Source organism: Solenopsis invicta, chromosome 10 (genome assembly GCF_016802725.1).
Source record: "Solenopsis invicta isolate M01_SB chromosome 10, UNIL_Sinv_3.0, whole genome shotgun sequence".
Classification (NCBI taxonomy): Eukaryota; Metazoa; Arthropoda; class Insecta; order Hymenoptera; family Formicidae; genus Solenopsis; species Solenopsis invicta.
Genome location: NC_052673.1, coordinates 16,049,501 through 16,065,998, shown reverse-complemented (window position 1 = coordinate 16,065,998; position 16,498 = coordinate 16,049,501). Strand labels below are relative to the sequence as shown.

The 16,498-nt window shown below is 39.7% G+C and overlaps 1 protein-coding gene across 6 annotated transcripts in view; it reads left to right on the top strand.

The window, feature by feature from the left end:
* The window catches only part of LOC105197832 (aryl hydrocarbon receptor nuclear translocator homolog), a 36,400-nt gene that overhangs the window by 6,567 nt on the left and 13,335 nt on the right, over positions 1–16,498 (top strand). For all 6 annotated transcript variants that reach the window (XM_026131558.2, XM_039454113.1, XM_011164394.3 and 3 more), the window contains one exon: positions 10,550–10,630. In XM_026131558.2, the coding sequence (XP_025987343.1) occupies positions 10,550–10,630 (81 nt within the window). The remainder of the gene's footprint in view (positions 1–10,549; positions 10,631–16,498) is intronic.

The following is a 16,498-nucleotide window of genomic DNA, read 5'->3' as shown; positions in this document are numbered from 1 at the left end:
TGTATATATGACAAAAATATCTTTTACGACGTGATTATTGACTTGATAATTTTTATGGCGTTTATCGCTATCGCACTTTACACGAGTTTCGATTGCGGCGCAACTTTCGCGAGTACAGATTTTAAGACGTACAAGCTCTCTACCGTCTTAATCACACACCTTCAATTAGTGCTCGTCACATTGCAATTCATCAGCGGACGAGTCATTCTGACGTGGTGCCAACAATTCGCAGAATGCGCTTGTTTCACGATCGCGCGAAAGAAAAGAAGAAAAGAAGGAAAAGAGAGAGGAGCCACCTTTGAATTGAAATAGCTCGATTATAGACAAATTTCGGTACAAAAGGCGAAAAAATATTTAACAGAGGATTTAAAAATTTTGGAAAAAAAGTATATCAATTGTGTATAATAAATTAATTAATATATAGAATATTTTCTAAAATTAATACAACAAAATTATAAGATTATAAAATTGACGCTCAAAAATAAATGAAGTAATTTGAATGAGAACTTCGTTAAAATTAGCACCGTATTTTGATTCTGTTTACAGTATTAATTATGAATACATATTGTAGCTGTAATTTGATAATGAAATACAATCTGCCAAACACAAATTCAAAATATCTCTCACAACAGAAATATTAAAAATGTAAATGTAGCTTTATGTCGTATAATTTTATTCCATGCCCGTCATTGTCGCGTATGATTGTTGGTCTTTATACTGAATGTTATTGCAGAATCAGCAAATTTTCATCCACATCAGCACGTCGACGGGCAGTTCGCATAACGATTTTGTTTTTCACTGTAACCGGCTTGATATTTCAATACACATATCAAATATATGACATAAGAAAAAAAAATTTGACGTATAATAATATCTATGCACAAACTCGCACGTACAGATTACAGAGTATCTTTTTCATTTTTCTTAATTTTATCTTTTATTCCTCTTCATCGTTTTCAGATAAGAACTTAATTGTACTAAATATTTTTCTCACACACACCTCAACGATATGACGTTTCCAAGCCAGTTATATTTTCCCCCCATATTCTAGTCGTAATTTTCCATTCGCGCATTTTTCGTTTAGACGCGCGTTCGCGCTTTGGTATTTCCGCGATGGGGTGAAAGGCCGATCTATCGAAAATAGCAGCCGACTCCGCTTGAGAGGGTGAGCGAACGCGAAGGGGAGCGTTTCTCCCTATTCTCTCGTTCGGCCATTATATCTTCGCCTCACTTTCGACGAACCCGATGCAGTCACGCGCCATTGATCTCGGCCTCGTCTCTTAGCGGTCGGACGTACGCGTGTCACGACATTCCTGCCGTTCTGCTGGCAGCTGGGCCGCGCGCATTGCTCTCCGATTAGTTCGATCGCACGGCGACGATTCGCGCGGACTCGAGGATCCGTAGCACGGATGTTTACTCACTTGTTGCTCTCTCCCTCCGGGGAGATGTGCGGCCAAAGTGAGAATTTTCAATAGATTCACACCTCGTCCTGACGCAAACCGAATTATTTTATTAAATATCAAACCAGTGTTGAATTTTTTTTTTTAAGAGAGCGTAACTCTAGAGATTCGTGAGGTGCCGAGGGCAAATTGTTTGGCAGACTTTGATACATATGGTTTTTGTTTTGAAATTAAGGCAACTGTATTAAATTATCAAACGTGACATTCTGAAAAACATGTTCATAATATAAATAAAGAGATAGTAGACATATTTTTCTTTTATATGATTACGTCTTTTATTCGATTTAAAAAGAGAAATGATGTCTTTTTCTAGCTTCTTGCTTCCCAACTAATAAAGTACAATAGTGTGATACGATCAAGGTGTCTTGGTTCTCAGTGCAGGCTCGAACTGTATTTTTAATCGCGCCGCTCGTTTCCTGCAATGTATTCCGCACATAAAGATTGACACGTGTATCTTGTGTAAAAAAAAAAAACTTTTCGCGCGCGCGGCCTTGAACGAAGCGATACTTGGGTACAGTCATCGAAACAACGATAACGATAATCTCTCGGAAACCATAACAAAACTCGTGGCGAGACGATATTACGAGAAGGAAGGATACTCATAATTATAGTCCTAGGCACGTGCGGCGCGATAAGCCCAGATATCTAAAAATATATATTTACAAAAATGCTGTCGCGCGATAGGTACAAATTTTATCGACAATTGCGATGGAGGAGTTTTACACCGCTGCCGATAAATTTTATTGATAGATAGAAACGGGATTAATTAGCGAGATTAAAAACTTTGTGTTAAACGCCACGTAGACGCTTTGCCGAAGAGTGATGGCACATCGGGAGTTTTTACGATGCAAATGTAATCCAAATAGCATTCGCATAATTGGAACGTATGTTAAAATGATTACTGCGCGCAATTAACATCGAACAGCAACGGAGGGGGCGTGCATTTTATACGTGCATCCTTGCACGCACACGCCATGCAAAACAACGGGCGCACGGGCGGCTGTGAATCTCAAACCGTGAAGGACAAACGCGAGCTTGGCGCTTTTCATAAAGATGTTATTCAAATTATCCATCAAAAGCTAATTTTTTAAATAATGGCTAAATAAAACGGTGTATGTGTTTCTGTTTAAAAGTGCTCTCCATTAAAACGATAGAAGGATCTTTTCGTTACATGTAATCAAGGATCTCTTTATTTTATGTTTTGAATATGTTTTTCATCAAATATTTTCGAGAGAAATGAAATTAATGAAAACGATAATTATCAATGAAAAGAAAAATCTAACGTATACATAATAATTAAAAACTGGTGTGTGATTTTTCTCGAATCAAATGCTGTTGCCGATATTGTTATAAAAGCGAGAGAAGTCTGGCGATGGGCGGCGCTCAACCTTATTACTTCCTCGAACGCTAATGAGGTGTAGCGCGTTGCTGTGCGTTCGATTTGTTCGTCCTCGTGCAGGCGCGAGGTGCGACGCACCATTCGCCACGGGGCAAACAAACTGCCGTCGATTGCAGAAGCGCACGAACTAATGCGAGGAGCTTAGCGCCGCGCGTGCGGATGGTGCACTCACGTGCGGGCGCAGGCACGCGGCAAAACCCGCTCGTCGCGGAATTCGTCACGTAGCGGAGATTTGCGGCCGGCCCGGTCCAACGCAAATCCACGTGACCGATTACCAGATCATTACGTTACGCAATAACATCGTTTTCCCGAATCCGCAGCCGCCTTTCCCGGCAGACTCGACAAGTTAGCGAGCTCCATCGTATATATATAAAAAAAAAGAAAAGAACACGCACTACAGGTACTGCTTGGATACGTGTAGGATAATTCATAAAGAAAAGAGAGAATTGTTAAGAAAAATTAAAAATTAAAAAACTTAAAAGAGAGAAACGTTGTTAGTTAAAGGGAAAATGTATGACTCTCATATTTTACTTTATTATAATTTTAGAATTTCGACATTTAATTCGATAAATTGTAAAAAGAATTCCGACGTCCATTCAGTTTTTATGTTAATAAAAATCTAATCGATCAAAATTAGAGTCGTTCGGGCAAGATTACTGACATCAGCGTGTGACAGAGAGAGAAAAACTTGGCAAGCATACAAATCGCTCAGCCGTGATTATCAGCGTCATATTCGTTCTTGTGCGGGCACGATATTTTTCCGCACGCTTCTGCCACAGGAGTCGTTGAACCGGATGGCTTGACGCCGAGGAAAGTGTGTTTCGAGATTGAAGTGCGCGTATTATTTTCATTCATAATTAAGACCCTGTTAGTAACGCTCCGTACGCGCGAACCGCGATGCATATTTATGTCATACACGATCGACATGCATTTGGACGCGCGCACGGGGAAACTGTGAAAAACTGAATGGGGATTCAAAAGAAAAAAAAAAACATACTGGCAAATTGAAATTCTTCGACTGCTTTCAATTTTCGAAAAATATCGATAATAGAAATTAATCAACATTCAATATTTTGTGAACTTCTCTGGTTTCTTCATTAGACGTAAATTAAGAAGATTAAGACATTACAAAATCAAGACGAATACAAGATATAAAACTATGTAAAATAAAATTCGAAACTCTTTTAGTGATGCTCTTTCTTTTGAAATATAATTCATTATTTTATTATTTACAAATGTAAATAATTACTAAAGAAATACGAAGCATTAAACAATGAAAAAATGGATGTCGAGAACGGAAGGAAGCCGAATGGAAACGGTCAGTTGTGCATTACTATTTGTTGTACGCACAGAAGTACTAAACGGCGCGCCGTGCGCAATTAAGTCGATTTCTCGTTTCCTCTTCCTTGTGCGTCAATTCGCGTGACTTTCCGCTCTAGGCGAATCAACCCGCCGTAGACAATAAGGATTTTCTCAGGCGTGAAAACGGTCGAGTTTCTGATCCGTTCCATTCCGTCGTGCGATGAGACAAAACCGAACGAATCTCGATGACTATCGGCAACTATGATCCGTATATACATATGAATTAATGCAACAAATAATACTACAGCCCAGTGAAATCTGAATCGCGCAGAAAACTTAACGTGACGAATTTATAAATAGTCTATATATTATACTTAACATTAAAGATCAATAGTATTTTGTGGTGAGTTTGAGTATTATGTATTGGCATGGAAGAGATCTATGCTATCACGGATCAACAGCGAAAATTAATGACATCAAGAATCTCTTGCCTTTGGCAACTACTTGGTACCTAGAGATCTAAAGCAGCAAGATTAAAGATACAGGGTACCGACAATCTATGATCTACAGAGATCGCCAATTTCGCGAGTCTGAGGTATCGCGAATCTATAACATCAAGATGTCGAGGAACATAGAGACACGCACACAGAGATTTATCGTGTCAAGGATGCGTGGTATCGGGGATCTATGATAATATTCAGGATTCAATGTGACAATGAATTCAAGGCTACAGAAATCACAATCTCTGATATCAAGAATCTGCTACGTCGTTAGAATATCATAAACATGTGTAACAAAAGATGTAACCAAAAGAAGCGTGTGTAATAGAGAAGCTGGAAAATGCCCTATAAATGTGACTCAAATCTATTGGCAACAAAATGACTGTACAGAGAAAGATTTAATCTAAAATTCGAATTTTATTCTTCACTCGATCTGAAATAACTAAATCGTTTTACGCATTTATTAATGCGATTTATTTCTCTTTGTATATACGAATTCCCGATAGGCCCATAACAATATATTTCTCTCCCAAGATTGAATCGATCGCGTAATCGCCTCGGGCATTCAAATCGTCTCGGCGCCGATGAACGTCCAACGATGGTATGCCACATAACGTCGATCGACTATCTAACGCCTAAGCGGATAGGTGACGTAATTTTTTCATTACAAGAACGGTAATGCCGGCGGCCAGGCTCGCATATTAAGGGGAAAACAGCGTGGCCATTGGTGGGCCTTGCGCACTGCTGCCGCAACGAGGGGCGGTCCATCGTTCTTCGACTCCGCGACTCTTATCCGTTCTCCAGCGACCTTATTGGTCACCACCTCCTCGATCGCTCCTGCCGAGACCCTCGTCGTCGCCGATCGCCGCGACGATTTTCCACAGCTCGCGATCGATCGGGATGTATCGTGCTCTCGCACTTCTACCAATTTTACCGAGATCTTTCTCTTCTGTTTCTTTGCTCGCTGAAAATGCTCGGCGATCCTTCTCCGAATTGGACGCGTAAAACTCGGCAGATTTATAAAATAAACTGGTCCTTCCGTGTTTTCTGTTTTTGATATACAATCTTTATGTTTACGGTCATGTAAAGTTGAGGAACCTGATTGAATTAAGTACATCATGAAAATCCACTTAAATATTTGTCTTATAGAAAATGAAAAATTGATTTATATTATCTTAACGATTTGTTTAATACACTGAAAAAAAATATTTACGTTTAAGTAAATTTATTTTAACATCATTTCCTTGATTTAAATAAATATTAGCCAACTAAAAGAATTTATTTTTATACTTTGAAAATATTTTTCTGAATCGAGGAAATGATATTAAAATAAATATATTTACTTGAACATGAAACAATTTTCTTTCAGTGTAGATATACCCAAGTATTTAATACCTCGCCTGTCTGTATCAAATAGAATATGTTCTCTTAGAAGATACTTGGATATATGTTTAGCGCCGTGCAAAAAGAGTAGTTGTAACACGTGGACCTGAAGGAAGGGCGAACGTAAATGCAAGAGTACGATCGTGTGGACGAAAGAGGGTGGGATAAGGGGGAGACGAGAGGGTCAAGTCGTGACTTCGGCGCCATACGGAAAAATGCAGAAAGGCGCCACCGTAAACTGGACACGTCACACGAATTCCTCTTCTTTTTCTTCTTCGCGAGAGTATCGTGTTTTCTTTTTTTTCCTGGCTGGCTCTTTAAACTCTCAGAAGAAGGGTGCAAAGCTGACGAGCTCAGAAACACGTGTGCATCCTTACGATGGCCAAAGTATCTGTCAATTTTTTAACAATTTAAGTTTTTTTCAGATTAACAATTTTTTTTAACACTGAATAATTAATCATTTAAGTTGTGCTTTTTTATGACTAACATATAAATAATTTCGTAATTATAGAAAGTTCGTCAAAAATTTTATTTCTCTAATATTATATTTGAAATTTATTGATTTAATTACAATAATATTAAGTAAGTATAATCACTCGTAATTTTTCTCATTTTTCATTATACATATTTATTTTTGAATAAATAATTCTCAGTTAACGTTAACCTTATTAAATACTCCATAATTATACATGCTATTATTATATAATTACTTTAACCGCGTAAATAACATTGTCTTACTGCTGTTAATTTATAAATAATTATGTTCAACCACGTACGAAGTCATAATTAAATAGCCAGGTACCTAATTATCAATCATGGTTCAAGAAAAATTAGTGGCAGTCTTCGCGTGCGTCTCGTTATGACAAATAGCTCGAACGTTCGAACGGACTATCGTCTCGCTAAATCATTCCTAAATGGGAATGCATCGTATACCGCGTGCGCATATCGCAAAACTAGATACATGTGTCCGTTCTCTCGAGCGACGGTTCGTTATTCTCGTGCAATGCAGCTACGTTAAAAGACACGACAGTTTACGACGGTATCCCGATAGTGGAGATAACGATCACCGCTTAAGTATCGGCGCTTTTGTTCCCACGGTTTTCGCGACGTATACAAATTATCGGGCGTTCCGCGGCGCGCATACAGGGAAATAGAGCGGGGGCTGCACCGATCCCTCCAATCGCGTCTACTTATAATACACATGGAGAGCAGAAAACAAGAGAGAAAGGGAGAGGGAGAGAGAGAAATCCTTTCACTGTAACTGTGCACCGTGCCTGTCCGGTCCTTCAATCGGCGCCGCCGAAATTCCGACCTGGACTGCCCAAATCGCCTCCATGTCAAGGGTCAAACTACCGTAATGGCAGAGCGGCATCGAAACCTTATGTATCTTCTCTCTTGGATCTGCGTCCAGTCTCAGGAACGCATTTCCCAATGAATGCAGACCTACATTTGTTTAACAATTCTCTCAAATTTTTCAAAAGAAAAAGTTCAGTTGAAATTAATCAGAGGATTATACAGTTTAATGCATTGCTCATTCTACTGAACTTTATACGAAAGTACTATTTCATTGTACATATCAAAATAACTTCATAACTATATTTTTACTCTTGTATAATTACAGAAAAAAGATATGTAATGCTGAATCTAGCGATAAAGTTTTTTCTAGCTGAGAGTTACTCTCTTCGTAATTGTAGAAAAGTAAATGGTTGGAATTTTCTGATCAACAATCACTAACATACGTTTGTCGATGTAACACGTAATCATAGAATACGTTGAACATGACATTTAATTATAATTTATTACATTACGCTCTTCGTAAAAGAAAATACATGTCAAATATCCATATATTACAAACTTAATATCTGACAATATAATGATCAAGGCATGGCACCTTAAAGGTTAAATAAGGTTAAACAAGGAGTTGATGCAATCTTAATCGTTAAAATAAATTATTTCAATAAAATATAATTGATCTTTTTCTCCCACTACTTTTAATTATATTATCATTAACATTAAAATATATAACTTATAATTAGATTATCAAGATTATATATTTGTTATAGCGTCCATAGACATTGAGCATTGAAAAACTGGACTTTTCGTTCGTCATAAATAAATCCCGCAGCGAATAGAGTCGCTAAAGCCTACTGCGCGAGATTTTCTATTTGCGAAACACCTATTAAGTCGACGTAATACTGCGCTGCGCATCATTATGCGCTTCATACATCTCCCTGTCACACATTTATCTCTCTCACGCCTTCAGCTACCTTTTTCCCCATAATTTTCACTTTATCGTTGCTCTACCTCATGTACTTTCCTCGATCCAGAAGGAGACAGAAAGAGAGGGATGTAGAGGAGGAGGAGGAGGGGGAATCGAAATTTATAGCTTCATTTTCCTCATGTTCGTTTATGACGTGAGTCGAGGATTTTGTAAACAACGGATGTGGATTGAATTAAAATAGCATCCAGTGCGTAGAATATACGTTATTAATATATTCCATTTAACAGATGAAAGTGTTAAAGATTTGAGTGCAATTAAAAGAACAACGAACGAGATATTACTGATATCAGTATCTTGTGTGAATCGTAGCTCTTTTCTTCTTCAATCGCAGCGGGCGTTCACGATCGATTTGCATTTCCACGACCATTTTTTTTTTCTTCTAAAACTTCAGCGTCCCCCTGAGGCTTTGCCCGCCCGCCGCGAATGCTTCTCGACGTCGTCGACTTCATCGCTTGCGAAGCACGCATACGCGTCCGTTAAGTCGACGTAATACCGCGGGGCGCATCATTATGTACTCCATAAGTCTCCGCGGCTCCCCGGAACCCCCCCTCCTCTCTTTCTTTCTCTTTGTCTCTCTTTCTTCCTCTCGCTCTTTCGCGAGGAGGAAGAGGAGCAGGAAAAAAGGAACGCGGAGAACGTGGGGACGAAGGGAACCGAGAAGGTTCCCGCGCAGGAAGATGATGGAGAGGGGGACGAAGGGGGCGAAAGAGGATTTTTCTTCAACCCCCTCTCGCGCTCGCGATACCCGGATACACTCGCCCCGGATACACTCGCTGCCAGGCCCTACACCATCCCTACCTCGGATCCGTTTGGTCCTACGGACTTTGCGACGGAGAAACGAAAAGGAGGGGGGAGAGGCAGAGAGGCCGGTACACCGTCTCTCTTCAACGCGACGTTCACCGGTGAGCGAACCTCGCGAAGGGGTACGAGCGAGATAGGGCGAAACAGTGGGACAGCGGGTGGAGGGGTGCCGTAGTGAGTAAAGGGGTCTCACTTTTTCGCTCAGGGTCAGAATCGTACATCACCCGCGCGAACGCTGTGCAATACAGACTGACGATCGGCCGGATTTCTGCGCGCGAGCGTGGAGTCTGCTCTCGCAATGAGAGCATAATTTTCTATCGCGTTCGGTAGAGATGGTACACACGCTCTCCTACGCCGGTAATGAGACGATCAGTGACGGATTTATCGGTGCTATTCCTGTCCCTCTTTTCTCTCACCTCTCGTAAACGCTCTCGCTCCTGGGCTTCTTCGACGAATTTAGCGCAATCGCATCGACGTGATAATCGCACATCTCCTTTAGATCTTTTCAAGAATTAAGTATACGAGTAAACATTGAATTCAATAAATCATTATTTAATAAATATCCTTATACTATATATCATATGTTTGTAGCATAATCATCCAATTTCATAAAAACCAGCGACTGCGAATTAAGAGAGATATCCGGAATTTCTTTACGTGATATGTCACGTAACAAAATGTAATAGTCATTACTTTGATGACCTGATCAATATCTGAATATTTTTTACGTAATACATTGTATAATAGATAATCGACTGTTGCTCTTCTCCCCGAAAGATTTTGTTAATGATCATAGTGGACCAACGGTAGCTTGAATGGAAAAGCCGGTCGAATGAATGAGCGTGAATATCGTGCGCGACATTCTCGTCGTCACTTACTGTTACGAGCGCTCCAGATTAAAGGGGAGGGGGAGGCTGACGACGATCCTGCCGGTGACCAATTTTGGAACGTACGGTCACGTTTGGCAGTCCGGAAGCGATTACACTTTACGTATCGGTGACGCGACGCACGCGGAATTTCTATTATTTGTTCCTTTCGGGTGCTGAACTCGGCTATCCACAGCCATTTGTCCTTAACGATTGGTACCCAGAATACATTGTTTTTTTTTACTTTAACTTAATTTAAGTATCAGTGATTGATACAAGATAGTGTTCTCCTTGAAAAAAAAAAACTGACAAAGTTTCAATAAATTGATTACTGATAAAAGTAAGTGATGATATTTTATCAGTTTTAATGGATGAAATATCATCAGTTACTGATATTGTAATCGGTTTATCGAAACATTATCAGTTTTTTTAAGGGTTACTGGAACGTTTAAATGACAATGAAACAAAACCAATTTATGAAGCGAGTGTTAAAATTATTGGTAATTACTCATTACGTGGACTGACGATTAATGCAATACCTTTAATTTATTTTGCAGATCCGACGAAGATGATCCGAGTGGCTGTAAATATAGGAGACTGGACGATGACAATGTGCAAGACAAGGAGAGGTTTGCCAGGTGAGTGTTAATTTAACAGCTGTAATAATGTAGTGATTTTATATTATAATATGATTATTGTTTTAACCGCGCATTTTTCGGCGTTCGCCATATATTTTCGATTCAATTTTTGATTCAATTTTGCTGCGATTTCTCCGCGCCATTTTTAAGCCAACTACGTTAGTCGGAAATTTACGAAAATTACCCGCAAAGACTTTTTCTCTCTCGACCGTCTCTCTTCGGCGTTTGTTAATTCGCCTCACGAAACCCGCGGCTCAATATGTTTCACCGGTACACCCTGTACATACGCCTTCTTCTTCTTCAAGTACGAGAAGGTACATACATACCTACATGATACCGGGCAATGTGAGGAGCCGATAGCGGAATGGGAAGCCCTCGAGGCTGCTCCAGCGTGGGAACATAAGGTACTTATACGCGCGCCGGAGTGCGCGTCCTTCAAGTCCGTGTACAACGAGAAAGAGACACGGTACTTTGATTCCCTTCCGAGATATTTCGGCTGGCACGGGCATTAAATTCGCCGGACAAAAGCCGGAAAATAATGTACAACGTGAGACGCATAACTTACGAATAAAATATGGCTGCTCCCAAGACGCCGTGAATAAAAATCTACGTCAAAATCGTCGAGGAATCTTCCATGTCCAGTGTATACAATTACGCGACGACGTGTCGCAGGGACGTTGCGTGTCTCTTCTCAATTATAGATTTTTCGATATATATATTTTTTTCCTTAATTAAAATTTTATGACATTTAATCCTCTAATGTCGATAGTTTAAAGAGCAATGTTTTAATTTGATTAAAAATATTTAATTTTCTAAATAGCGTTTACTGTCGATGTAAACAAAAAAGATCACGTTTTTTACTTACTACATTTCTTTAATTAGAAAATAAATTCCACCGATATGATCGAATGAAGCTTATCGATCTCGATTGATTGACTTGCCAATAGACAAAAGGCAAAAAAGGGGGTACGGAGGTTGAGCCTACCGCGTGTAACATTGATCGGTCGTGACTCAGCTCCCTGCTTTGTGTAACGTGACTGTGTATGGCGTTACGTCTCTATTAAGTACCAGGCCCACGGTGCTTCCCTACCTGATATAATCATGGTGTAAAGCCGATCATAGGTAACGTCTTCAAAAAAATCGAGTATAAACGCGATTCTGTGCGAATATAGCCGTGCTGTATAATGTAAGTAGAACTTACATTAATTATAAAAATTCTCGCGTGCTGTCTTGTTATTTACATCGTTTACATCTAAAATTAAGTAAAATAAATCACAGTTGCCACCGAAAGAGATAAAATTATATTAAGTTTAAAACCGTTACGTATTTTACATTTATTTTCTTATTTTTCTCGTATTATTTGGTGACGCAGAAAATTCATCGTTTTTTAATACGTGTTATTGTACGCATGATTGTACTTATATTCATATAAATTTCGTGGTATGTCCTTCAACGCATGCTACATTTTCGTACGCCATTCGGCGCAAAATGTATCAAAGTTACATTTCTCTCTCTCTCTCTCTCTCTCTCTCTCTCTGTTTCTCTGCAACTGAGAAGCAATCATCTTTCGTTTCACTGAACGAGATTAGAATGCCACATATCCTATTTTTCTCTCTCTCTCTTCTCTCTTTCTCTCTTTCTCTTTCTCTCTTCCTCGTTTTACAATTTTTACTCATTCGCAGTACATACTTGTAAAATGATAGTACGGAATTGCTCGCGAGCGTTCCTCGTGTTGCTCGATCTGACTATTTGTTCATAGAGGAGGGTTAGCTAGGAATTTCTCACATCTCGTTAACTTCGTGCACGCGAGAAGAAATTGCATGATTTACCTGATTTGTTCCGTATTACGTCTATCTTGCGTCGTTAGTTGTTTGTTGTAACAATCCACTCTGATATCATCTAATTGAAGATGCACATATCGTTTGAAAGATTTTTTAAGAGTCGTTAACAAATTTTACCTCGTTGGATAAAATATTGACATGTTCTCTGCGCAATCCCATAATATCCAATCAATGAAACGGTTTAATTTCTGACAACCACCTAATTTAAATCTAGAAAGTCTCACTTTATTTCAGTCGATTTACTTGGTCGAAAAAAGCGCTCTGTTATTTTTTAACGCCGGCCAATCTGAGGACTGACTGTCGATCCGCCATAATAGCAATAACGATATCTTATCCATGGTCTCTCATCGCGTGCCGCTACGGGTGGGTCCGTGGCGGTTCACCTGCAATTCCGTATCCGCGCTGTCGTTTCGCAGGTATATACGGTGCCGCGAAAGAATACGCGGACTCCGCGGCAAAGACCGACCGGCAACATTCTGATGTCGCGCGCTCTTTCTCTCTCTTCTTCTTCCCCCTCTGTCCCACTCCCCTTTCTCGCCCCCGGTCCTCTCTCTCTCTGGAGAACCTCACTTTTAAGTTAATAACGCAATTACTGCCTCCTGCCGCAAGACGCGCGCGTCTCTCCTTGCCGCCTGCCCGTAACTCCTCTCTGTCTCTCTTAGACCTTTTCTCGTTTTCCTCTCTTTCCCGTCTCTTCCACTTTTGCGTTTCCCCATCCTCGCATTTGCTCGGCGTTAATGCAGGTGCCGGCACTTTTGGTGCCGTGATAACCGCGAAATAATTTTGTCGCATGCCGGTGGTTGCCCAGAGTGGAATCTCTCCTTTTCTTGCGTTTTATTGTCTTTTTTATTTCCCGTCCTAGCATTTTCTTATTAAAGAATTTTATGTAATTCTTTATCACTTAGTTTCTTCAATACAGCGCATTAAATCAACTCCGAATTTCTTCCGTACTTTATCAAGTATTTAAAAGAAAAAGGAAAACTACATAAATCGAATTTGAAAACAAAATTTTTAGTTTTCTTTTTAACAGATTTGTAGGAGAAACGAATTTCGTGAGAAAAAAATTGCACATAAATTTTAAATACAAATTTCATCGAATAGATGCTCAACTAAATACTCGCAAAATTTTCGAGCGATGCAGTATGTCAGTTTGGAAATATAAGGAGCAGGAAATAAAAAGGAAATATGGGAAAGCTATCGGAGAAAGGTTGTGACAACATGGTGCTTACAATAAATCAGTCCGGGTACAGTCATCGTTTATAACGCGTGTGTGTCCGGCGAGCATTGCTCTTTTGCGATTATTCGTTCACGGCAGTAAATACGTTGCGCGGAAATTTATAGCCCGGCACGCTGCCGTTTCACGCGCGCGATTATAACGTCTTCGTCCAGTTTGGAAATGATTTAAGCAATGTTCAATATGTGGACATGGACGTCGTTAACGTTTACCAGTTCGTAAATGGCGTGTAAAGCGAGGAAATTGGAGTGAAGATCGTTACTGCGATTTTTTGTCTAACACATTTTTTAACATTAATTTTTGACGTATTATTTTCATTCTATGTAGGAAATTGTCGTCAAAAAGTAAAAAAAAAAAAAATTGTGTGAAAGAGAGAAAGAGAGAGAAGCCGAGGTGTCTTTTAAAACAGTAATCAGACGTGGAGAACGATCATAACACCGAGCCTTCGCGAGTTGCAAAAGTTTACGGGAGGATGTTAGAATCTCGTAGAAATCAGAATCGCCGTAAGGAGATTCTAAATGGAGGAGGAGAGATTATCTTGCATTGCAGTGAAAAGCACGTGCCTTAAACGCCGCATAAGGAAGCCAACGGTGCCTCACTATAGAGCGCATGATGCAGATCGTCGCGCAGATTGCTCTCATAGGCCAATTAATTAAAAGTCTTCTTCTATGGCGTAATAAGCCGCGGTACGGTTAAACGTACGGGGGGGAATTACTCTTGGAACGCTAATGAGGGTTACTGGATCGATCGATTTGCGAAGACAGCTATCGCGATTAAAATTTATTTAACGTTTATTTTGACACAGGTAGAAAGAAAGGCATTGTCGAATATCAGTTTTTACGAATTTAATATGTGTCGCAAAATTATAATACAAAAAGCTCGCGCTGGATTCGATAAGATATCGAATTGGAATTCCGAACGTAAGTTGAAAAGAACAGCAAACAAGATGCAAATACGAAATAAGGAAGTTACGTTACTATTAAAGTTTATTCTCAATCATATAGATAATATGGTTACAGTCAGATTACGCGTAGTATAATGTTGTCCGGGTATCCGCCTCTTTATCCGTCTCAGCAACCGCAAGACAATAAGAATGCATGGATAACTTATATTTGTTTGTCATTCCTACATTCCTTTATCAATGCAAGAGCGTAGTGAGTGCATTACTTATTCGCGTCGCTCCTTAATTTTCATGCAATCTTGTGCGGGAAGCAAATTGTAACAATAAATTGTACGACTGAGTAACGGCGTATATCTCTGTTTCGCGAGTCCATAAATTTTATGCATACGAGCCTTTAGGAATGTCGAATGTGCGGCAGGGGAATGTCATTAGACGATCTTGCGAACAGACGCTATAAATCGCTTTATGAACATTGTAAAGCGTTATACAATCATGTTACGTTCGCTCGATCCGGCATCTAGCTAATATCGAAGACGAAGCATGCTCGGAAACCGACGTTGTCAGAGAGGCATCGAGAGCAAACCTACCTAGTCGTGGCATCGATCTAGAGCAGACATAGGCAAACCTAAATGCGAAGCAGTTCGATGATAACTCGCTTTCTTCGCGATCGTCTTTTTGTACATTGGGAAGATTTTTCCCCTCTTCGCAAGGCTTCCTTCGTATGCTGTGTGCAGCGCGTGTTTCTGAGCCGACATTAGATCACCATGGTATACAGAGCCGTGTACAGGGTGTACCGAAGCTATTCCGACGATCGTGACCGATTCTCTAACTGGAGCGGCGTACTGTAACTTCATCGGGTGATGTTCGATCGATCGTTGCATGAGAATATTTTAGAGCCTAGATTTTAAAGAGAGAGAGAGAGAGAGAGACGTGGGAGGAAAAATCTAAATATCTCATAATCTTATTTCTCATGGCTGATTAACGGCGCGGATGGCAAACGCGAATCGTGTGTCCGTGATATTAGATTCCGTTCTATCTTGCAGTTTTACGTTCCGCGAGACGTGCACACGTCGCATTTTAAGCTTAAAATGGAGTCACGGCGAATAAAGGGATCTATTACCTCAACCTTCAACTAGTATCCTCTTTTTCAAGTAACGTGACCGGTGTCACGGGGTCAGCGTTGACCCCGGCCTTAAGGATCAGGCATTTTTACCGTGTCGTTCACCGTAGCATCCTACGACCCCTGTGTATCAAATAGCGTGGTAATGCGATGTCTCGCATTTATTGTGAATTGTTGACGGTATATACAATCATTGTTGTCGATTAAAAATATGGCTCTTTGTATTTTCGTTTTTTATATACTTAAAAAGTTGTATTTGTAACGCTATATGTCGACGAAAAATATTTTAGTATATTGTTAACGCAAATACATTTTATTACATTCTAGTTAATACGATATGTTAGCTCCTTTTATAATTATATTGGAGTAAATGTTATCAAAAAATTACGTCTTTTATATGGAGCTACGTAAAAAAATAAGCGTCAGTTTTAAGAAATTTGGATTTTTTCATCAAATATAAATATATGTATTTGTGATAGTTTTAATTTTTTAAAAGATAGATATTCTTTTTTTTTTTTTTTTTTCAAAAAATAATGATTTTTGATCAAAAGAAGTAGTCTATTGTACTCAGTTGTAAGAAAGTTTGTACGGATCGATTATTCAAGAAATAAAAATTTAAATGTAATAAGACATCGTAGAAGTGCAAACTATCGCGACTTCAAGATCAAAGGATCAGATCAGAGAGTAGCTGGTGTGAGGTAGTACCGGGACACCCGGTATGCCCCGGTACACGGAGCTTGGACCCACGGAGCGAGCGGGCAACTTCGGAGCG